The 24,721-nt window shown below is 39.9% G+C and overlaps 1 protein-coding gene across 1 annotated transcript in view; it reads left to right on the forward strand.

Annotated features, from left to right (window-relative positions):
* Positions 1 to 23,640, forward strand: part of LOC131689221 (puromycin-sensitive aminopeptidase) — a 40,094-nt gene extending 16,454 nt beyond the window's left edge. The window contains exons 3-5 of the mRNA XM_058974161.1: positions 20,301 to 21,938; positions 22,302 to 22,579; positions 22,635 to 23,640. Coding sequence (XP_058830144.1) covers positions 20,301 to 21,938; positions 22,302 to 22,579; positions 22,635 to 23,184 — 2,466 coding nt within the window. The 3' untranslated portion in view covers positions 23,185 to 23,640. The remainder of the gene's footprint in view (positions 1 to 20,300; positions 21,939 to 22,301; positions 22,580 to 22,634) is intronic.
* Positions 23,641 to 24,721: the final 1,081 nt, after the last annotated feature.

Genomic DNA, 24,721 nt, shown 5'->3' on the forward strand with positions numbered 1-24,721 from the left:
AACTTTTCCGAAGACACTATAACTCTTTAACGAAAGATAATAATTGATTCCGCGTTTTTGAACTTTCCGACCACAATGTGCCGTTTTTCTCTTAATCCCTTATTGCTCGGTCAACTTTTCAATGTAGAGACATGACACTTTCATTGGAATTTTCAAAAAAATACGCTTAGTAATATACATTTGTGCAAGAACTATATGGTCGGTGTTAAGTCAGACCGGACTAAGTGACAAAATATTGATTTCGAGAAAAACGAGTTTAAAGTTTGAATCGCAGCATCCTTTACATTATGATTGGCAATTAATTTGTGCCATAATTCTTGTTTATTGTAACATATTTCAAATCTGATAAAAGGCAAATGTGGCTGACGAATTTTTTTATCCAGTGATATCATTATCTCTTTTTTTGATGTTTTGCGACTTGGTCCGGTCTGACTTAGCACCGACCATATATGTATTAGACAGAAAGTAGCCCTACATAGCAAGCGTGTGAGTGGCCCTCACCTTCAAGAACGACTGTTTAGGCCGAAACGTCAATGTACAATGCAACCCAACTAAAATCAGTATTATATCCAGTTCACCGATATGTGAGCTACAACATAAAATTTACTGATTGCGAATCGACTACTTTTTCTTAAAACCTCGGAAAACGAACGAGAACACTTGAATTCCCATAAGACTCAATGTGGGGTTAGCCCCTTTTGGAGGAAAAACGTACTGGGGTTACAGATGGGTATATTCGCCTTTTCAGTCAATAAATAATATCGAATACTACTTTTTTATAATTACTGGGGTTATCTCCATGCTCGACTTTGTCTGCAAATAGCAAACAATTTAAATTATTTCCAAATTTCTTAAATGGCAGTACACGTGGACTACTTAGAACTATCAAAAAAATACAAAAATGTCGATTTTGGAAAAAAAAATGTGGGTTAGCCCCTTTTGGACGCCAGCCATTCAATTTATACACTTCTAATCAATCTCTTTGCATCTTTTTTTATTTATTATGCATGTTATGATTCCTTTTATTTAGGTATAACCCTAAATTAGATTCTTACTGGCACTCATTAACAAAATTAATAGCAAACGCTCTCGGCCTTCGCGATAACACATACACGAACATGCAATTGCAACCATCTGCACATACTGGCTCCCGCTATTTCACCAACATTAAAACACCCCAGTAATTAAGTGAATATTGTAGCACCTAGAATCCTACAAACGCGGTCCCAAGCATTAACCTACCGCTAGCGTGATCATGAATCGGTCATGTCCGGAAGTTTCTATCCGAGATCCTAGCAACCTAAACTCATGCCTTCAGTCGGACCAATCAAAAAATGACGCTCGCATTCACTAGACAAAACGTTCCATGGCGACATGACCTGGAAGTCTAGTGATACGGGGTAACTCACCGAAAACTAAACATCACTAACGTACACGAATATGTGAATGGCCACACGGTTACAAAATCGAATTTATACACGCGTAGTCACATGTACGCGAGCACACGCGACAAACATGTTAACGTACAAACCCTCGAGCCCTTCGTGATAATACACACTATTGTACATAACGGAATCGTACAATGAATGTTACATTCAGAATCACGGCCCGCTGCAATTTGCCTTAAGCAGTGTTTTAGTTGGCGACATTTCCCGTCTCGTCTGCAATTGTAGTGTGTGATTCTGATGGGGAGCCCTTCCAAGAACCTATAGCTCTACAACTCCAGTAGGACAACTCTCAAAAAAAAAGATTAGCCTACTACTTTTTAAAATGTTATGGATTCGGTCGAACAGTACTAAGGTTTATTTAAATTCTATTAACTCTTTGGTGTTATTTTGATATTAATCGACCACCCTTTGAATACATTAACATCTCAATTGGTGTAAAACCCTTAAATAATTATTTCAACGGCGCTCATTACATATTAGTTCCGAAGCTATATTGTACTTTTTATACATTTTATGTTTCGGGCCCCAAAGATCTAAAGAGTATCAATTGGTCGTTTTAAGTCGGACCGGACCAAGTTGCAAAACATCAAAAAATGAGATAATGATAGCACTGGATAAAAAATTTCTTCAGCTACATTCGTCTTTTTCCAGATTTGAAATATGTTGCAATAAACAATAATTATGGTAAAAATAAATTTCCAATTATAACGTAAAGGATGCTGCGATTCAAACTTTAAACTCGTTTTCTGGAAATCATAATATTGTCACTTGGTCCGGTCTGACTTAACACCGATAAATTGTTCGAAAGATTTAAGTTAACATACTGTTCATAAACCAATACAGTGTGTCCCACATTTATACGTTCACCCTATTTTTTCAGGATAACTTTTTTTTTGTTCTAACAAACTGGCTCAAATCTTCAGCGCTTGTTTTAAAACTTAATAAACGATGTTTCACGAAATATAGAAGCCCTGGTGCGTTTCTTTCGATTGTTATGGCAGATGAAATGAAAAAAAGTGGTGTCCCACATTTATACATTCACCCTACTATTTTTTGGATAACTTTTTTTCTATTCACGCAAACTGCCCAGATTTTCAGAGTTTATTTTAAAGCTTAATCAATGATTTTTCTCGAAGTTTGGACACTCTGGTGCTTCTTGTTCGTTTGTTATGACAATTTAAGTTAAAATGTGTCCCTTATTTATCCTTTCACCCTATTTTCTTAGCTTAACTTTTTTTTACATTCAAGCGTACTGCACCAAATTTTCTATGTTTATGTTAAAGCCTAATTTACGATGTTTCTCAAAATTTGGAAGCTTAGGTGTGTTTTGTTTGTTTGTTATGGCAGTTTAAGTGAAAAAAGTTGTTCCTGCAGTTATACGTTCACTAAGAAAAAATATAGTTTTTCCCAAAAAATACTTTATTCAAGTAAATATCCGGTAATAATCAACACTTCATGTAGTAGTCAACCGAATACCCATTATTTTTGAGTAAAAGATTCATTCGCTTTGGCATTTAATCATTACGATTTTCTATATTTTTTGCTCTGAGCTTGTTTTAGAATGATTTGGTTGTTTTCTTGAACTTTGCAACTGAGGACAACTGCTTCGCGTTGTCATACACATCGGAGGGGATTGAAATATCGCTTTCTCCGGATGTTATCCTGATTGAAAATGTTTCGAATATGTATGATAGTTCCTGATGTATATGACAACTCTTTTGCACCAGAAATTCCGCCTTTTTATGAGTAAACATCCCCTCAATCGAAAAATTATCTTAAAAACTCATCGTAGGGGTTAGGTATTGCATAATATGCAAGTCAGAACCACCGTCTTTCGATTCTATATTGTAAAATAAGCGAAAAAGGTTATGGTGATGCCGTGAAAATCAAAAGAGAAACTAAACAAAGAGAGTCACTCACTGTAGATATGTCGTTTTGAGTAAAAGTTCTAGAAATAGCGCTTCAGCAAAATTGAAAAACGGTATATTTAGATATTCTTGTGTCTTTCTACTATATTACATATTATTTCCAAGATCACTTTACGGAGGTAAAAATGGTACATTTTAGATTATTAAAAAAAAATGTTTTTTTGTATTCTACGGTGATGTAACCCTTAATGCGGAGTAAAACATGAAATTGATGAACTTTGAAAAAGCTAACTACTTCAATGCAATAAAAGGGATAGAATGTAAAGAGGCAAACAAATTTATTATTATTACTTCTGATTTACGTTGTAATTGACATATGATATAAAGCACTTTAAACAAAAATCTTTGAATTCTGTTGAAACACACATCCGGATCTGTTTAACGGTAGCTTTGCTATATCCAATATTCAGTCGACGTGTGAAAGTTTTTTCGTATAAATCAATGTAGGTATCAAACTTTAAACCTGTTGTCCACACCCTTTGCTTGACCGAATTGTGCAAAAAAAAAAATAATACGGGTTTATTATCGCGTTCGTCAATGTCTCGCGTTATGCACATTCAGGCGAATCTGACTCGGCCAAAATTTATTATGACAATATCCAGAATAATAGTTCTAATTAACTAATCCAAATGTCGATATAGTTACATTGCCACAGCTGTGTTTGTCTCTCTACGGACTTTTTCAAAACCATTACTCGAATGTGGCGGAAAAACTTATAAGATCGGTTTCCTTCGAATGCTTATAGTCCCATTGTGAGGTGTGATATAAAAAACCTGTTTTAATCCACCTAGAGGTGCAATTGTGCCTTTCTCATTTCTCCAAACTATGATTTAGTAGCTGGTTCGTACAATATAACATTATGGTAATGTTTTTCATTCTTATTACACTTGGTAAGTATATATAAGAGCACCTTTTTGCATTCATCGCGGTATCGGTTTGAATCGGAGTTTTCCATGTGATCGCACTCCACAACCCGTAACTCCGGAACCGGAAGTCGGATGGAGATGGAATTTAATATCGGTTTCCGGGGACGCAACACCTTTCATTTGAGACTAAGTTGATCAAATCGGTCTAGCCATTTTCGAGAAACCAATATAACCGTTATTCTGAATTTGAATGCTTCCGGATCCGTCGATGGTGGCCAGCGTGGCCAAAGAGACTTTGAATGACTGTTGGTGACCTAGATCTACAAATTCAACAAATGTGTTTACATTTTGGAAAAAAATTCACCTTTTTACATTCATCGCAGAATTCGTTAGAATCGGGATTTGCTGCGTGATCGTACGTATCACCCTGTAATTCAGGAACCAGAATTCGTATCCACACAAAATTCAACAGCAGCTGATGGACCTTTCATTTAAAATCAAGTTTGTCAAAATCGGTTCAGAAAATTCCGAGAAACCGATGTGGACAAATCAACAAATTTTGTTTTGTAACCATACTCTTCAACTCGTAATCCGGAACAAGATGTCGGTTGAAAATGAAATTCAATAGCAACCTATGGGAATATTATACCTTTCATTTGAATCTTAGTTTGTAAAAATCGGTTCAGCCATCTCCGAGAAACCGATGTGGACATTTTGTTAACAAATCCGCACATACACACATACATACATACATACATACATACATACATACACACATACATACACACATACATACACACATACATACACACAGATATTTTGCGATCTCGGCGAACTGAGTCGAATGTTATGAGTCGGTTAGAAAGTCGGTTTTTGGAGCAATTGCATAACCTTTCTATATGAGAAAGGCAAAAGAATAATATTTAGCTTAATCAGCATGAGTTCAATAGTATTTTCATGTGATTATATTTTGAAATGATGGTGGAATGGGTTTGAAAGTGGAGGGAATGGTGGGTTAGTAGAGTGGGAGTGGAGGATGCGTCAGAAATCCTTCATCTTATTTCGGTATACGGGATGGATGCAGGAAATGCGGGCGTGAGGGTGGTCCAAGGGGAGGGGAGTGATGAAGGATGGAGGTGTAAGGGCAAGACGGAGGGGGGGGGAGGGGGGCGGCGACGCAATACTCAACTGCATATTTTGCCTTCCATTTGAGACTTGACTTTGAGAAAATCGGTTCAGTCATCACCGAAGAACCGATTTGACTTTAATTGTGGAATATGCCCTGAATTCCGGACTTCCGGAATCGTCGATAGTAGGCAATATATTCAAAGAATGTTTGATTGGCAATCAGTGATCTAGATCTGCGATTAGAAGTTATTTGGTGACCATTTCAATAGTTTTTAGCCTCTGAGGTATTACGATTGTACCGATTTATATGGGAAATTCCAGTGTATCCTTACTAACACCCCTGTAACTCCGGAAGCAAGAGTCAGAACCGAATGAAATTCAGCAGCAGTCAATGGCATTACTGTATCTTTCATTTGAAATCAAGTTTGTAAAAATCGGTAGAGAATTCGTTGGGGAATGGGTGTGACATTAGCTTAGGAACTTGGCGAGTTCCCCGGGGGCGTCATGACCTGTCATAGGTGGCCAATGTGGTCAAAGCTGCTTTGATTGATCATTAGTGATCCAGACCCGCAAACTAGAGTAATGTTACATCAATTTTAATATGTTTTACATCATTTGAACATCATGGTGGTACCAGTTTATATGGGAATTTGCTGTGTGACCGCACTCTTCAACCCGTAACTCCGGAACCGGAAGTCGGATCAATTAAAAATTCAATAGCAGCTTATGGGAGCGTTATACCTTTCAGATGAAACTAAGTTTGCGAAAATCGGTTCAGCCATCTCTGAGAAAATTGTGTGAGTTTAAATGACACACACACATACACACACACACACACATACACACACACACACACATACATACACACACAGAGACATTTGCCGATCTCGACGAACTGAATCGAATGGTGTATGACACTCGGCCCTCCGGGCCTCGGTTAAAAAGTCGATTTTTACAGTGATTGCATAGCCTTTCTTTATATGAGAAAGGCAAAACTGGAAATCGATCTGCGCAGCTGTTACTGTATACCTCCCGGTCGATTCGCGATTGAAATGGTACGTGCCTTTACTACCAAGAACTCCATTTGGCACTATACAAGCGCGATGTTTGTGCCGAACCTAGGGCATTGGTATAGTATACTGTTACACAATTTCATACTGTATTTGTTGCTGTTATGTTTTGCTCTTGTTATTCGTTGCAGTTCGTTGATTGTAGGGATGATCTTCCAAGGTCGGAACCTATACATTTGCCACATTTTTTGTGCATTAGATGATTTAGTCTATCTCTTTGACGAAAAAGGCGACTTCTGTATAATTTTCGAAAAAAAGCTTCAATCAAGATGAATGTTAAGTGCTATACAATCGAAAGAGAATACACTTGTTCCTGAAATATGAAATCATTGTAATTCTCAGTTACCTCATTATTCGGTCTATATCAGTGCTGTCCTATTTTGTATTCAGAAGTCAGTTCACTCGTTCACAGCTTCTCTGGGCACGATGACTCAACTGGCCCTTTCCGACTTGATTTAGTTTAGTGTCTTCCCTATTTTCGCTGAGTGTGCTATAAGCGGTTTCCTAATGGCGATTTCGCTTGAACCTGAAACTGAGTCAGGTTCTAACCCCAACTGCTGTCAGTTCATACATTTTGACAGCAGTTGGGGCTAGGAACTGACTCAGCTTCGCCTCAAACGAAAACCACATAAGTAACTGTTTCAGATCGTGGTACGTTTTCATACCCCTTAGAAATCACCCTTTGTTGCTCCGCACCCCCTGGGATAAACATAGATTTTGTATTGGTAGCATTTGTTATGAAACAAGACTTGAAATTTCAATCTGCACTCGGAAATCATATTTTTCTTCGCGGACCCTTAGCAACAACTTTACGGCCCCCTAGGGGTCCACGGACCCCAGGTTGAGAATCACTCCCATAACCGATTCGTAGCATATGGGTACGTAGTAATCGAAGCGATTTTTTCAAACTTTTGGGCACTTTTTTCAGGAGTAATCTTTTTTCATGTAATTTACTACGTTTGTTTGAAACGGTTTTTTACGTCAGCATAAATGATCCGTGAACTAGAGATGGACGGTTTAAATTTTTTGAGGCTGAACCCGAGAATGTGAAAGTTGCCGAACCCGACCCGAACATTAGATTAAAAACCTATTTTAATCCACCTAGCGGTGCAATTGTGCCTTTCTCAATCATGAATCACGAGAATGTGTGCGTTGTTTATATTCATTAAAAACTTTTAAATGCATATATTACATTTTATTATTATACATCACATGACAACCATATACAGGAAAATAAATCATTATTCGAGTTCTAAAATTTTGTAAAAGAAAAAACAGCCACGGTAATATTGAACTGAAAAAAGGTGCGAAATCGGCAAAGTCCCAAAAAGTCGATATTCATAAATAAATTTTTTTCGAGATAACATAAACTCTCGACGTTTCATGCACTTTAAAGATGTTTGGCATCAAAAATACGAATTCGATTTCTGAAATTTTTTGAAAAAAATTAGAGTTCCGACTTATATGGGAATTTCATATGTGACCGAACGATTTAGTCTATATTTCCGGACCCATATAAGCGATCCGTGCGAAATTTTATATACATCTATGGGGATGTTATAGCTATCATTTGGGACTAAGTTTGTGAAAATCGGCCCAACCATTTCGGGAAACTGATGTGAGTTCGTAAATTTTGAAAGACTGCCGCTTTTCCCGGGCACTTCCGGAACCGTCTATGGTGGTCAATGTAGTCAACGAAAGTTTGTTTGGCCATCGGTGACCTAGAACTGCAAAGTTAAGTTATTTGAGAGACATTTTAGCGAAATTTAAGTTTGAATCACAATTTGCTATGTGATCGCACGGTACAACCCGTAACTCCGGAACCGGAAGTCGGTTGGGGATAAAATTTAATAGCCATTTACGGGGACGCAACATCTTTCATTTGAGACTAAGTTTGGTTGATTCGGTCTAGCCATCTCCGAGAAACCGATGTGATTGTTAGTCTGAATTTGGATACTTCCGCCGGGGCTTCCGGAACCGATTATGGTGGCCAATGTGACCAAAGAGACTTTGAATGGCTGTTAATGACCTAGTACTACAAATCGAAGCAGTTGTGGTCACATTTTGGAAAAATTTTCACCATTATACATTCATTGCAGAATTTCTTAAAATCGACATTTTCTGCGTGATCGTACTCATCACCCTGTAATTCCGGAACCGGAAGTCGGATCCATTAGAAATTCAATAGCAGCCTATGGGAACGTTGCACCTTTCATTTGGGACTAAGTTTGTAAAAATCGGTTCATCCATCTCTGAGAAAAGTGAGTGAGATTGTGTTCGCGTACACACACACAGACGCACATACACACACACATACATACACACACACATACATACACACACACAGACATTTGCCGAACTCGACGAACTGAATCGAATGGTATATGTCACTCGGCCCTCCGGGCCTCCGTTAAAAAGTCGGTTTTCAGAGCAATTGCAATACCTTTCTATTGAGAAAGGCAAAAAGGTGCGAAATCGGCAAAGTCCCAAAAAGTCGATTTTTATAAAAAAATTTTTTTTCGAGATAACATAAAATCTCGACGTTTCATGCATTTTAAAGATGTTTGGCATCAAAAATACGAATTCGATTTCTGAAATTTCATGAGGTCCCCCCTTTGAAAAAAATTGAGTTCCGGCTTATATGGGAATTTCATATGTGACCGGACGGTTTAGTCTATATTTCCGGAACCATATAAGCGATCCGTACGAAATTTTATAGACATCTATGGGGATATTATAGCTATCATTTGGGACTAAGTTTGTGAAAATTGGCCCAACCATTTCCGGGAAACTGATGTGAGTTCGTAAATTTTGAAAGATGGCCGCTTTTCCCGGGCACTTCCGGAACCGTCTATGGTGGTTAATGTAGTCAACGAAAGTTTGGTTGGCCGTCGGTGACCTAGAACAGCAAATTTAAGTTGTTTGAGAGACATTTTAGCGAAATTTTTACCTTTTTTGCTTTCATCGGAGTATCGGTTTGAATCACAATTTGCTATGTGATCGCACGCCACAACCTGTAACTCCGGAACCGGAAGTCGGATCGGGATGAAATTAAATAGCCATTTACGGGGACGCAATACCTTTCATTTGAGGCCAAGTTTAGTCGAATCGGTCTAGCCATCTCCGAGAAACCGATGTGACTGTTATTCTGAATTTAGATACTTCCGCCGGGGCTTCCGGAACCGAGGATGGTGGCCAATGTGGCCAAATAGACTTTGAATGGATGTTAGTGACCTAATACTACAAATCGAAGCAGTAGTGGTCATATTTTGGAAAAATTTTCACCTTTATACATTCATTGCAGAATTTATTAAAATCGACATTTTCTGCGTGTTCGTACTTATCACCCTGTAATTCCGGAACCGGAAGTCGGATCCATTAGAAATTCAATAGCAGCCTATGGGAACGTTGCACCTTTCATTTGAGACTAAGTTTGTCAAAATCGGTTCAGCCATCTCTGAGAAAAATGAGTGACATTTTTGGTCACATACACACACACATACACACACATACATACATACACACATACATACACACACAGACATTTGCCGAACTCGACGAACTGAATCGAATGGTATATGTCACTCGGCCCTCCGGGCCTCCGTTAAAAAGTCGGTTTTCAGAGCAATTGCAATACCTTTCTATTGAGAAAGGCAAAACCTGTTTGAATCCACCTAGTGGTGCAATTGCGCCTTTCTCATTTATCTAAATGATTCATTAGCTGGTTTTGTTCAATAGAATTGTGAAAATGTGTATCATATTCTTATTTCACTTAGCTCGCATCACACGACTACCACGAAAGTAGACGCAGTCACTTTAAACAAAAAAGTCAAGGGGAGACCGGGGCTAGTTGGCGGTGTTTTCAGTTTACATTTTTTACCGTTTTGAAGTAGATAGATCTTAGATAGATTAGATAGAACATGCTGTTTGTTGCATTGTCTCTGTTTTTATAGACAAAAATGTGTGATGCGGAAATCCCGCCAATTAACCCCGGCCCCGCGGTATGTTGGCGGTATGTATGAATACGCCAGAAAATGGAGATTCAATTATATCAAAGGTTCGGGCTGAATGTCTTGAATATAATTGTATATTAACCGACAATTGCCAATATATTTCAGACTCAATACCCCGGCATTTTACTTTGACGCGTATTCCATAGTCAGAAGTATATTTTCGAAATTCTTCAGGCGATTGGCCGAAGTAAATATCTCCTGCATTAATGTGATACACAAAGTTTTACTTTGGAGTGAATTCCAAAAATAAAAATATTTGATGACTATATTTGCACTGTAAATAGTAGCGCCAACTTGCCCCGCGTGCACCAACTTACTTCAACCGCATATTTTACAAAAAACTATTTAAAAAATAACTTTAATTCATGGATAGATTTACGGATACTGAAAGCTCTTTTTACGCACTATCGAAAAATAAAATCAATTGGGAAATAGATTTAAAATCACCCTAAATAACAAAGTGCTTAAAATTAAAAAAAAATTACTTGGCGTGCTCGAAAACACAATATCGCCCACAACTTTTACAAAACAAAATGTTTTTTAACAAAAACACATTGGATAATGGGTTTCACATAACTTGAGGTACATATGAGAGGCAGCGCTGTCTGTCTAATGGAAAAAAAGACAAAGGGATTCTGCCAACTTACCCCAACCACCAACTAGCCCCGGGCACCTCTAATATTTAATTAACATAATCAACATGAGTTCAATGTTATCTTCATGTGATTATATTGGTGGAATGGGTTTGGAAGTGAAGCTGGTGGGGGTTTAGTAGAGTGAGAGTGGAGGATGTGTCAGAAATCCTTCATCTTATTTCGGTATACGGGGTGGATGAAGGAAATGCGGATGTAAGGGTGGTCCAAAGGAAGAGGAGTGATGAAGGAGCGAAGTGTGAGGGCTAGGGTGGGGAGGGAGGTGTGCTGAGTGGCGACACAATACTCAACCGCAAATGTTGCCTTTCATTTGAGACTTGGTTTTTTTTTTACAATGGAGAAGACCTTTATGTCCTAGCCCAGTACACGTACTATTGGTAGGGTCCAATCTACCACACGGGGTGCACTGGGGGCGTGTCGGACTCGAATGGTGACCAGCCATTAATACCGACTAAACTCCATTGGGCTCCGCCATCATTCCTCCCAGGAACTACCTCTCGGTATTACTTCTGGGGGGATGGCTGTACTAAATGTACTCATTCACTCTCACTCACGCGTTCATACATCCTGTATGAGGCTTATTTGGGTGCTCTCTCAATCGCACTTTGATTCACTCTCAAACACTCCCACATGAGGCTGACTTTTGTGCTCACCTTTTACGGTCCATGCGAGGCTGACTTGTGTGTTCACCTTACTCATTCCTTGCTAGGCTTACTTTTGTGCTCGCCCCACCCATACCATGTGAGGCTGACTTGGGTGCTCACCCTATCACCTGATTCACTCTCAATCGTGCCACTCTATTGTACCTTTGTCACTCCCCCTGGCATCCCATGTGGGACATTTTTCTTAGGCCCCACTTCTGACATACCATGCGGGGCTGACTTGTGTGCTCACCTTTTTTATTCCTTGCTAGGCTGACTTTTGTGCTAGCCTCTACCATACCTGTGAGGATGACTTTTATGCTCACCCTTAACATGCCGTGTGGGACTGACTTGGATGCTCACCCTTTCACTCCTCTGCCACGCCATGAGGCATCGATAGCTAAGTTCCAACATACTACGCTACGACCCTCCCGTCTTGGCATGAGGCAGTCCAGTTATACGCCTATACACTCACTCTTCTGTCTTGCTTCGGGATGGCTGGGTTTACCCCTTACGCTGTTGCCATTCGCTGCGCCAAACCTGCCTCGGCATGAACAGACCATTCACTCCCTTTTTTGCGCTTGGCCTTTTTCGCTGCAGCTAACCAATCACTAGTTAGCCGTGCCCGTCGTCTGTTGCTCGGTTCGCCAGATTACCTGTAGCCTACTGGCAATCTGGATGGTAGCAGCCGAGACTGCGTTCCACTTCTCCACCGATTGACACATCCGCTGAATAAGGGTATCAGGGGTTGTGTCCCAGCCACAGACGTCAAGCATTGCTCTTCTTTCGACGTCGAACCGATGACATACGAACAGTATGTGTTCGGCAGTTTCGTCTACACCTGGGCAGTCCGGGCAGACTGGGACCTCCGCGTGCCCGAACCTGTGGAGGTACTGTCGGAAACAGCCATGGCCTGACAGGAATTGTGTCAGGTGGAAGTGAACTTCCCCATGGGGTCTTCCCACCCAGCTCGATATGCTAGGTATCAGCCGGTGGGTCCACCTACCTTTCGAGGAGTTGTCCCACTCACGCTGCCATCTGGCGACCGAGGTCACCCTGGTGCGCTCGCGGGCTCCCCTATTTCCACGTAGCTCAAAGCACTCCTCATCTTCCCGAATGACCAGCCCGACTGGCATCATGCTCGCTATCACGCAGGATGCATCGTATCACACCGTGCGGTAGGCAGATATCACTCTGAGGCACATCACGCGGTAGGTGCTCTCCAGTTTCTGTAGGTAACTGGTTACCCTCAGTGCTCTTGACCATGACGGGCCGCCGTACTTGAGGATAGATACGGCAACGCCTGCCAGTAACCTACGTCTACTGGCGCACACCTTTGAGCTGTTGGACATCATTCTCGATAGAGCCGCAACAGCAGTCGACGCTCTCTTGCATGTATAGTCGACATGGCTGCCGAAGGTCAGCTTGTCGTCTATAATGACTCCGAGAGACTTCAGACTTCGCTGTGAAGTGATCGCGACTTCTCCCACATGGATAGCTGCATGTTGTGCCGACTTGCGGTTGTTGACGATAACTACCTCCGTCTTATGATGAGCGAGCTCCAGGCCTCTCGCGCTCATCCATTCCTCCACCGTGCTGATCGCGTGTTCTGCGGTTAGTTCTACCTCAGGAATTGACTCCCCGTAGACCTCCAAGGTTACGTCGTCAGCAAAGCCGACGATCTTGACTCCAGGAGGGAACTTCAGTCTCAGAACCCCGTCATACATGAGGTTCCATAGCACCGGGCCTAGGATCGAGCCCTGCGGGACTCCGGCGGTAATCGGAACCCTTTTCTGACCGGTATCGGTCTCGTATAGCAGTACGCGGTTCTGGAAGTAACTTTCCAAGATCCGGTACAGACCCACCGGTAGGCTAAGCCGGTGTAACGAGAGCGCGATGGCATCCCAGCTTGCGCTGTTGAATGCGTTCTTCACGTCGAGTGTCACTAACACACAGTATCGAATACCTCGCCTTTTTCGTTGGATCGCTATCTCGGCAGTATTTATCACTGAGTTGAGAGCGTCCACTGTGGACTCACCCTTCCGAAAGCCAAACTGGTTGCTTGACAGACCGTCCGTACCTTCCGCGTACGGGGTGAGCCTGTTGAGGATGATCCTCTCAAGCAGTTTGCCAGTCGTGTCGATCAGACAGATTGGTCTGTACGCCGATGGGTCGCCTGGCGGCTTCCCGGGCTTCGGCAACAGCACCAATTTCTGCCTTTTCCATCTATCGAGGAAACGGCACTCGTCAAGGCATCTCTGCATAGCTAGCCTGAACATGTTCGGGTTCGCTATGATCGCTGCCTTGAGAGCGTTGTTTGGAACTCCATCCGGCCCTGGAGCTTTGTTCATTGCTAGGGATTTAGCCACTGCGAGTAGTTCTTCATTCGTCACTAGAGCCACCATTTCGACCGTGCCCGCACTGTCTCGTAGTGCAGGTGGCCAGGGGCTTGTGGCTCGAGACGGGAAGAGTACTTCGATAATCGTTGCCAACCGGTCCGCAGACCGTTCTGGGGGTGAGGAGCCCCCTTTGGTCTTGGCCATCACAATCCGGTAGGCGTCACCCCACGGATTCGCGTCGGCACTCTCACGCAGGTTGTCGAAACACGCTCTCTTGCTGCTTTTAATAGCCTTGTTAAGGGCCAATTTGAGACTTGGTTTGAGAACATCGGTTCAGTCATCACCGAAGAACCGATGTGACTTAAATTGTGGAATATGCCCGGAATCCGGGACTTCCGGGATCGTCGATAGTGGACAATAAATTCAAAGAATGTTTGATTGGCAATCAGTGATCTAGACGTGCGAATCGAGGTAATTTAGTGACCATTTCAGTAGTTTTTGGCCTCTGCGGTGTTACGATTGTACCGATTTATATGGGAAATTCAAGTGTAATCTTACTAACCAACCTGTAACTCCGGAACCAAGAGTCAGAACCGAATGAAATTCAGCAGCAATCAATGGCATTACTGTATCTTTCATTTGAATCAAGTTCGTAAAAATCGGTAGAGAATTCGCTGGGTAAGAGGTGTGATATTTGCTTAGGAAATTGGTGAGTTCCCCGGAGGCATCATGAACCGTCATAGGTGGCCAATGTGGTCAAAGCTGCTTTGATTTATCATTAGTGATCCAGACCCGCAAACTAGAGTAATGTTGAACCCATTTTAATATGTTCTACGTCAATTGGACATCATGGTTGTACCAGTTTATATGGGAATTTGCTGTGTGACCGCACTCTTCAAGCCGTAACTCCGGAACCGGAAGTCGGATCAACTAAAAATTCAATAGCAGCTTATGGGAGCGTTATACCTTTCAGATGAAGTTTGTGAAAATCGGTTTAGCCATCTCTGAGAAAATTGTGTGAGTTCAAATGACACACACACAAACACACACACAAACATACATACACACAGACATTTGCCGATCTCGACGAACTGAATCGAAAGGTTTATGACACTCGGCCCTCCAGGCCTCGGTTGAAAAGTCGATTTTTTCAGTAATTACATAGCCTTTCTTTATATGAGAAAGGCAAAAATTAAGAATCCGAACCTGAGAATATAAAATTTAAAAAATCGGAACCCAAAAATTTTAAAATTGTGGAGCACGAATCAAAAAATTTAAAATTGGGGAACTCAACCCGTACCCTAAATTTATTTGTTTTTTTAGCAGCCTCATGGAGCTTTCTACTTCTGTACAAGCGATATATTTCTATGCGTTGGTAGGGGTTCCTTAAAAGCAGTTTTTGGTAGTTCTTCCGACAATGAATTTATATAACTTAGGTTTGTTTTTGAAAGATCCATTTTGAAAAGGAATAAATTCGTTGAAATTTTCGTTTTTATCCCAATAATAACATCTATACAAATCAATGCGTTCGCGAAAATTAGTGCCTGAAACTTGAAAGAATAAACCGAAGTGACTAATGCTTAGATACATATCGCCCGTTTAAATGTATAGATAAATAGACTCATAATTCGATATGTCACTGTGTTAGGTCCCTTAGTTTGTGGATATACATAATATTAAAAACCTATACCTGACGCAAGTGATCATTTTATCGACATTCCGAGGTGAAAAAAATTCATTTTAGCTTCGTATTCTCCGCTATCGAGTGCGGCATCTCACCCGCAATTTTGATGTGGCATCTATCCCAATTGTAGGAGAGAGATGCTGCACGACGACATTTTCCTCTAAAATTATAGATACCCGTGCTCATGATTAAATTGCCTTCTAAAAGGTTCCAGCTATTCAACCGATACATGATTTACAAAAAAAAAGTCGAACGATTTTGAAAAACGAAATTTTTATATGGTGCTGAAAAATTTTCGGCACTATGTGATGCATAACCACATAACCATTAATAAAATTTTCGTGAGCTAATAATAAGGATTATTTTACATCTCCAGTGTCGTAATTCTTCGAAAGACAAACTCACAACATCATTTGGTCGGTGTTAAGTCAGACAAAACTAAGTCGCAAAATTTAAAGGATTTCTTCTGCTACATGCAATTCTTGTCAGAGTTGTAATATATTACAATATGCATTACCTGTGGCTTTCGTATTATACTGTAAAGGATGCTGCGATTCAAACTTTAAACTCGTTTTTCTTGAAATCAATACAATGTCACTTAGTCCGGTCTGACTTAACACCGACCATATTACCGAAATTAAATTGACCCTATATACGAGGTATAGAGAGTGTGGCATCTCACCCGACGCGGCATCTCTCTTGAAATTACCCTACATGTTAGCACACGCAATCGAACACGTTAACGTACAAACGCTCGAGTCTTTCTTGATGATACACGCGATCGCGCTGCAATTGGCCAACTCTTTTTTCTTTATATGTATACTCAGCTATGGTAAATGGATGAATATGACACACTCTTCAGCGTTTCAACTCGATTTTAATATTTATAAACAACTGAGCATCTCCTTTAGTGGCTTTCAAAAACACACATGTGCTAAATTCTGAAATTTGGCCTACGTGTATGTTTATATTACTAAAAGAAATGTAAAAATACTGCAATTATCTAAGCCTACTGGCAGTCCACTCTTCGAGTTGAGCAAAATAGCCTACATTCTAACCCAAATGATTGATTTTCATTAAATTTTTTTTCCAATTCAATATGGTTGCTTTTTCCATCTTACTGAAAATTTCTGGGGAATGTTTCTACCTGGGACATGAATTTGTGGGTATTATAGGAATTGATACTTTGAAGAAAATGGTTTCTGGGAGAATATTTTTTCTGTGTTTTAGTTTCTAGGAGAATAGTTTTCGGGGGAAAGTGGTAGAACATGCTTGTACTCCCTAACAGTGCAGTAAAATTTCATTTCATTCAATCGAAACTGAATGAACGCAGTCAATCAGTCGTCTGCAGTAGCATTCACATTCATTTAACGCATCAGTTGTTGTTAATCTGAAGCTGGGTTCATGGCACTTCACTCACCGCTGCTTTCAAATGAGTCGCAATTCATATTCAACCTCCTTCGTTTGATCCTCTCAAATGAATAGATCAGCTTTCAATTTCCCCAGTGAGCACCAGTCAAATGAGATCCGGGTAAACCTAGGACAAAAAGAGACAACTGGCTTCGTATTTTTGGTTATCATGCCTTTCTTGTGCCAGATGACAGATGAGTGTATGCAGCTAGCGAGGTTGGCAGTGCAGCCAATTTCTTTGTCATATTTAGATATGTTGCTATAATACACATAATAATGACCGTTTTATTGACACATATTTCGCATTTATCTGGTACTAATCAATCCAATATTTTTATCACATACTACATGTTTCTAGCAAATTTGGCCAGCATAACAGCCTATTCATCAGAATCAAATTTGCAACAAAAATATTATAGAGATGAACGTACTACCAAATAACATTTTTCATTGCAACCAGTTTCAATAAGCTGTTATTAGTAGATTCATTATTTTCGTCTGAACTCTGCGAATTTAAGAAAATTTGAAAAAGAAATATGATAACCGCAGTATGCTATCACAATTGTACGAAGCTGTCAAATTCATTGCTAAAATCAAATATGTAATTCAGCTATTTATTTGCACCTCTACCAATAGTTCCCTTGTACAATTCCGATGACATGGTGAAGAGGTAAAACATTTCCACACTGGTTATATAGGAACACATTACGAGCACAGTCTATAGTCTACGAGAATCTTTTTTTTCAGAAAGAATTCGAAAAGGTTCTGCTCGATATGAATGCTATAAATAGGTCATATCGAAGGTGGGTTTATTGATTTGAGGTAACCAAAAGGTGCCATATTGGATTGATTGATTGCAAAATGTCCTCAATCATCAGTTTCCGTCATCTAGTGACCATCATTGCAAAAGCGTATAGATATATATTGATCATGGTTTTTACTGTGGTGGTTACCCGAAACCGCCATCTTTGTTTTCAAAATGGCCTAAATTCATAAATTACGGTATTTTATGATTATTTTAAATGATACCCATATTGATAGTTGTTTTCACAGTTTCTTGGTCACTATAGGCCGCAATCTTGGATTTCAAAATGGCCCAACCTCCTTTCAAATGGTATCCATGTTGCCCTCATCTCTGATTTAAAAATAACTTTAACCATCGAGCTTGAGCTTGAGCTTGACCTTGTACGACCACCCGTAGCTGCTACTCCGTTATCGATCTAGACTAGCTGAAGTTGCACAGGGAATCAGTAGTAGTGCTTGGGATTAGGGAAACATCTTTCAATGTGCAACTCCTGGTAATCCTAAAGTGTTTATTGAACAAAACCGGCGCCGGCCTGGCCCGAACGTAGATCGCAGAAGGAACGTTAGTCCGATACTTGCTTTTGCTAGGCAACGGCTTTACTTCCCTTCCGAAGGAAGATTTTACACCTCAGAAAAATCTCAGCGACCTCGGCTGGGATTGCACCCAGACTAACTGGGATGGGTGGCTGTCACGCTTACCACTCAACCACCTACGCCTTCATTTAAAATGACTAACCATCGATTTCCGTTATCTATCATCTTGGACCTTTAACGAGTTCGCCCGTTTACACCTAAGACAAGATAAAGCAACTAGTAATACGATTTCTGTATATTTCTGTATTTTGGTAGTACGTCCATCTCTATTTCAAAGTTTGTGGCAAATTTGATTCTGATGAATAGGCTGTTATGCTGACCAAATTTGCTAGAAACATGTAGTATATGATAAAAATCTTGGATTGATTAGTTCCAGATATATTTTGGCGAAATGTGAGTTAATAAAACAGTCATTATTATGTGTATTATAGCAACATATCTAAATATGACAAAGAAATTGGCTGCACTGCCAACCTCGCTAGTTGCATACAGTCATCTGTCAACAATTATTCACCAGGGTACAAGAAAGGAAAGAAAACTCTCCAAGAAGAAGAGAAAGAAAGGTTCGGAACATTTGTCATTTTTGAGTGAATTTGTTTTATGTTTGTTAAGCAGAAAAGCCCACTACGTCATTTGTTTTATTCTTTTCTTTTTCATATCCTCCTGATTTATCAGCTTCATCGAAAAAAAAATACAACCTTACTCATACAGAGAAAAAATGCTCGTACCTGTATCCGTCTTGAGTTGCCTCGTCTTATCATAGCCTTTACCCTATATTATTTATTATCTTGGTCGGAGTTATTTTTATGTCAGTGAGTGTTCCTTCATATTCATTTGTGAGTGGTTCATTGGAATGGTTCACTTCCATTAGCTGAGACCGTGCTAATGTGAGGTTGGTGTTCAATAGAAACTAAACAGGCAAAAACGTCAAATGACTAGAACCTGTTATTCAATTGACAGTGAACTTTGAGTGACTCAAACGAAGACGGCAGCCGAACTCAACTGATATAGTGGTGGTATGTTTACAGTGAAAGGCTCGAAGTTTCACTTGAAACGATTATTTTCGTTTGAAATTGATATTTTACCGCACTGCTCCCTAACAGAGTTAAATTTGGAGAAAACCCCCGAATGTATACAATTGGTGAACAAACCAACTTAAATTTAAATTTCCATATTAACTTTTGAATAGGGCTAACAATATATGTAAACAAATTTTTGTTTTGATTTCTCTTAATTTGCTACAATTTCAACGCAGAAAACATTCGAAATCGCTTCTACGAAGGGCAAAGATTTAAGTTAATGTATATTTTTCTTGAAATTTCACTCGGCTGCAAAATAATAAGCGAAACAAGTTTGTTTACAAAAATTTCTTTAGCCGTTTTGAAGAATTTAATATTTATTTGATCTTTTGTGTTTCGGCTTCTCCTTGTCTGTAGTTATGGTTGGACAGAGAAAGGGTAAAATTCGCAAACGAAAAAAGTTTTTTTTCCACACCGTATGTCAGATCTTCATAAAAATCAATCAGCAGTACTGTAACAACATTCTGCATACGCTGATTGATTTTTATGAAGATCTGACATACAATGTGGAAAAAAAACTGCTTTTTTCGTTTGCAAATTTTGCGCATTCTCTGTCCAACCTTAACAGCTGGCTATCCCCCACTACTAAATTGGCATTTTAACGTGAACCAAAACTTATTACCTTTTTATTTTTTCTTCGCAGATCAAGTCTCCTACGAACCAAATCACGCTTAACGCTCTGGACCTAGAAATCCTAAAAGCCTCAATCAAGTATGGAGCAGATGAAACGGTATTGCTATCCAGCGAGAAAGTGTTCTGTGCTGATCAGGAAACGGTGTGTTTCATTTTTCCATCAGAGATTCCAGTTGGGTCAGCTACGCTGGAAGTGGTATTCAACGGAGAGCTGAATGACAAGATGAAAGGATTCTATAGGAGCAAATACTTCACGCCGTCCGGGGAAGAGAGGTTTGCAGGGGTGACACAGTTCGAGGCAACTGACGCACGTAGATGCTTCCCTTGCTGGGATGAACCAGCAATCAAAGCCACCTTCGACATCACGCTGTCAGTACCGAAGGATCGCGTAGCACTATCCAACATGCCCGTAGTTAGCGAAAGTGAGGGTGACGGTATGCGTGTTTTGAAATTTGATAGAACTCCAATTATGTCAACCTATTTGGTGGCCGTTGTGGTCGGAGAGTTTGACTTTGTCGAAGGTAAAACGAAGGATGGAGTGCTGGTACGAGTATACACCCCGATTGGGAAAAATGAGCAAGGTTCTTTTGCACGCGATGTTGCTATTGAAGTACTTCATTACTACAACTCCTACTTTGCCATTGATTATCCATTGCCGAAGATGGATTTAGTTGCAATATCAGATTTTTCTGCTGGTGCTATGGAAAACTGGGGCTTAGTTACCTACCGAGAAACATTTGTCCTTGTCGATTCGGAGAACACATCTTTGATCAGAAAACAATCCATCGCTCTCACCGTTGCTCATGAGATTGCGCACCAATGGTTCGGAAATCTTGTCACTATGGAGTGGTGGACACATTTGTGGCTCAACGAAGGTTATGCTTCATTTGTTGAGTTCTTATGCGTGAATCATCTGTTTCCAAGCTATTCGATTTGGAATCAATTCATAACGGACATGTACACTCGTGCCTTAGAGTTAGACTGCCTCAAAAACTCCCACCCGATCGAGGTGCCTGTAGGCCATCCAGCTGAAATCGATGAAATATTCGACGAAATCAGCTATAATAAGGGTGCCAGCGTAATACGGATGCTCTATCATTATCTGGGTGATAATGATTTTAAGCGTGGAATGCATATTTATCTAACACGCCATAAATACAAAAACACGCGCACCGAAGACTTATGGACAGCTTTCGAAGAAGTAAGTAATAAACCGGTTGAGAGTATTATGTCGACTTGGATCAAACAAATGGGTTTTCCGGTTGTGAGAATAGTTTCTTCTGAACAAAAAGGAAATACACGTACTCTAAAGTTGATGCAGGAAAAGTTCTGCGCTGATGGCTGCCAATCGGAGAAGAAATGTCTCTGGATGATTCCTATAATAGTATCCACTCCCAAAACTGCTCATGCTCACACGTTCATAATGGACAAAGAATCGGTAGAAATTACCATCGATGCTGTTGAACCGAACGAATGGGTGAAACTTAACCCAGCATCTATTGGGTACTACCGGACACAATATACTGCCCAGCTATTGGAACAGTTTCTACCAGAGATTAGTAGTAACAACATGCAACCTCTGGATCGACTAGGATTGCTAGACGATCTATTTGCATTAGTGCAGGCTGGCAGGAGCTCTACGGTCGATGTAAGTATACAATATGTGTTGGTTAATTAAGGGTTTAAAGTTAGTAGGAATTTGACTTAGAGAGTGTATTCATGGTACTAGTCGCAGTTTTTGTCCCATTTTACGACCGCTGAATCCTTCGATCCATTTCCTTCAACAAACTGTCAATTTCGTTTAAGAAGTTTTGCAATAAAGCGAAGAACTTTTTTTAGCCAATTGGCAAATTACAGATTATTATAGATATTTGAAAAATTCTCCATTGAAGAGTTAATAATGAAGTGTAAACCGCCTTTATTAGCAACTCTGATGCATACTGTTATGATTCAAATTCGAAGCATTCGAAATAGATGTATAATCTTCATAATGTGCGTTACTGCTTTTCAGGCATTGAAGGTAATGGACGCTTGCCGAAACGAGCATGACTACACCGTATGGTCATCGATAACAAATTTCATCTCGAAGCTGCAATTGCTTCTGGCGAACAGTCCGGTAGAGGAGCGACTGTTACATTATGGTGTCAGCCTTTATCAACCGGTTGCCGACGAGCTCGGTTGGACAGTAAAACCTAATGAGAACCATTTAGATACGCTACTGCGCCCACTTGTTCTGAGCCGTTTAGTGTCATTTCAGTGCCCCAAAACAACGGCTGAGGCTAAGAAAAGGTACAGGTGTAATAATGGGAATGGTGAATGTAATTCAATTTATTAACAATTTTAGGTTTGAAGAGCATGCAAGTGGTAAGAATGTTCTTCCAGCTGATTTAAGAAGCACTTGTTACAAAGCAGTACTGCAGAATGCTGATCTGGCTATGTTCAACGAAATGTTGCGCCTGTATCGTGCAACGGATCTGCATGAGGAAAAGGATCGTATTTCCCGAGCACTTGGCTCAGTTGGCGATGTGGACATTCTTCGCAAAGTGATAGAATTTGCCATGTCCGATGAGGTGCGCGCTCAGGATTCGGTGTTCGTTATCGTGTCAGTTTCAATGAATCCCAAAGGACGCGATATGACTTGGAACTATTTCAAGGAAAATTGGAAGGTCTTGTTGGATCGTTACGACGGAGGCTTTCTGCTATCTAGACTGATCAAATACCTGACGGAAAACTTCTCTACCGAAGAGCGGGCACAGGAGGTTGAACAATTCTTTGTGGAACACGACTTCCCAGGAACGGAACGGACGGTTTCGCAGTCCATCGAGACAATTCGACTGAATGTAGCATGGCTGAAGCGAGATCTAGAGGGAATTTCAAGCTATCTAAAGGAATAGATCTATTTAGTCCAGATACATTTGTTTTGAGCAACTGATCCAATGTCTAGTTTTGGTACAATTTTTTGTCATAATTTATTGCATGAAAAAATAGCCTATTGCATGCCATCCAGTTTCAGGGTATTTTGAACACATTGTCCTGATTTTTTTTCGTTTCATCCAAGATGATAGCCAAAGTTTTTGCAAACTAGCAGTGCCAGTAGTTTAAAATGAACAATTTGAAAAAATAATCGTGCATCATGCTTTATAAATACATTGCATTTTATATAGCCAAGGAATTTGTTTTATTACTAATATATACGATCTAGGTTTGTAGAGATAATTATACAATCAGTTGCACAGAACATTAGTTGTGTTATTTGTATAGTCGAGTTGATTAAATGCAATTCTGCGAACTAGAAGATAAAACCGAAAATATTTGTAAGTTGTTGAAACATGCAATTAAAAATTAAAAAAAAACCTTTGGTATCTGTAGTGTAGTCTTTTAATCATGGGAATACCCTTAATTACCTGTATGCTCCATAGTTTTATTTAATGTTAGTAAATTGACTATCGGTGCCTCCTGAGATATTAGGTACTATTTAGATCCTATTTCGTCCACTCAATGAGGTTTTGCATTCTTATTTGGTGTTAGCTGTTTTTGGGTTTTCGATCTCGCGTCTGTCTAAACCTAGAGTAGGTAAATAAATTAAGGGGGAAGGGGTAAGATTTTCAGCGTAAAAAATGAATACTTTTCTGCGATTTTTTTTACCAAATTTGGGTGAAGGAAGCGAATTGATCGAAACTTTTATACTGCATCATTTCAATAACATTCTGTAATTTTTCTATGCAAAAATATCGACAAGGGACTCGGTGACGAAGCTTTTTTGGACGTCTCTGAAAAAACACGATTTGCGGTGTTAACAGTTATTCAAAAGCTACTTTACCGATTTATTTCAAACTTTGCATACATTATTCTTTGTAAAAAAATACTTACGTTGATAATTTCTCAATTGAGGGGGCTTTCTACTATTTTTTTTTTTTTTGAAAAATAGCATTTCCGCCATTTTATGAGTAAAAAAACTCCTTAATTATCTCAAAAACTCAATGTAGGGTTAGGATTTTTGCACATAGAATGTGTACGCAAAGTTTTAAATAAATCGGTTAAGTAGTTTTTGAACAGCAGTTAACACCGCCAATCGTGTTATTCCAGAGAGGTACAATAAACAGTTTCGTCACCGAGTCGCTTGTCGATATTTTTGCATGGAAAATTAAAGAAAGTTATTGAAATGATGGAGTATAATGTACAAAAGCTTTGATCAATACGCTTCACCCAAATTTCTAAAAAAATCGCAGAAATAGTGTTGTTTTTTCCGCTGAAAACCTTATCCCCCCTTAAGCATCGATGAGCCCTACCAAATGACATTGACTTATTTGACGTCTAGCTTAATGAAATATATTAATTGTTAACTTATAACTAGCTTTAGTGGTATGAAGGTCATAAACTAAAGCAGTTTCGTTGAATTTGTTACAACGTATCTCCTCCGGAATGTTTTGA

Source organism: Topomyia yanbarensis, chromosome 3 (genome assembly GCF_030247195.1).
Source record: "Topomyia yanbarensis strain Yona2022 chromosome 3, ASM3024719v1, whole genome shotgun sequence".
Lineage (NCBI taxonomy): Eukaryota > Metazoa > Arthropoda > Insecta > Diptera > Culicidae > Topomyia > Topomyia yanbarensis.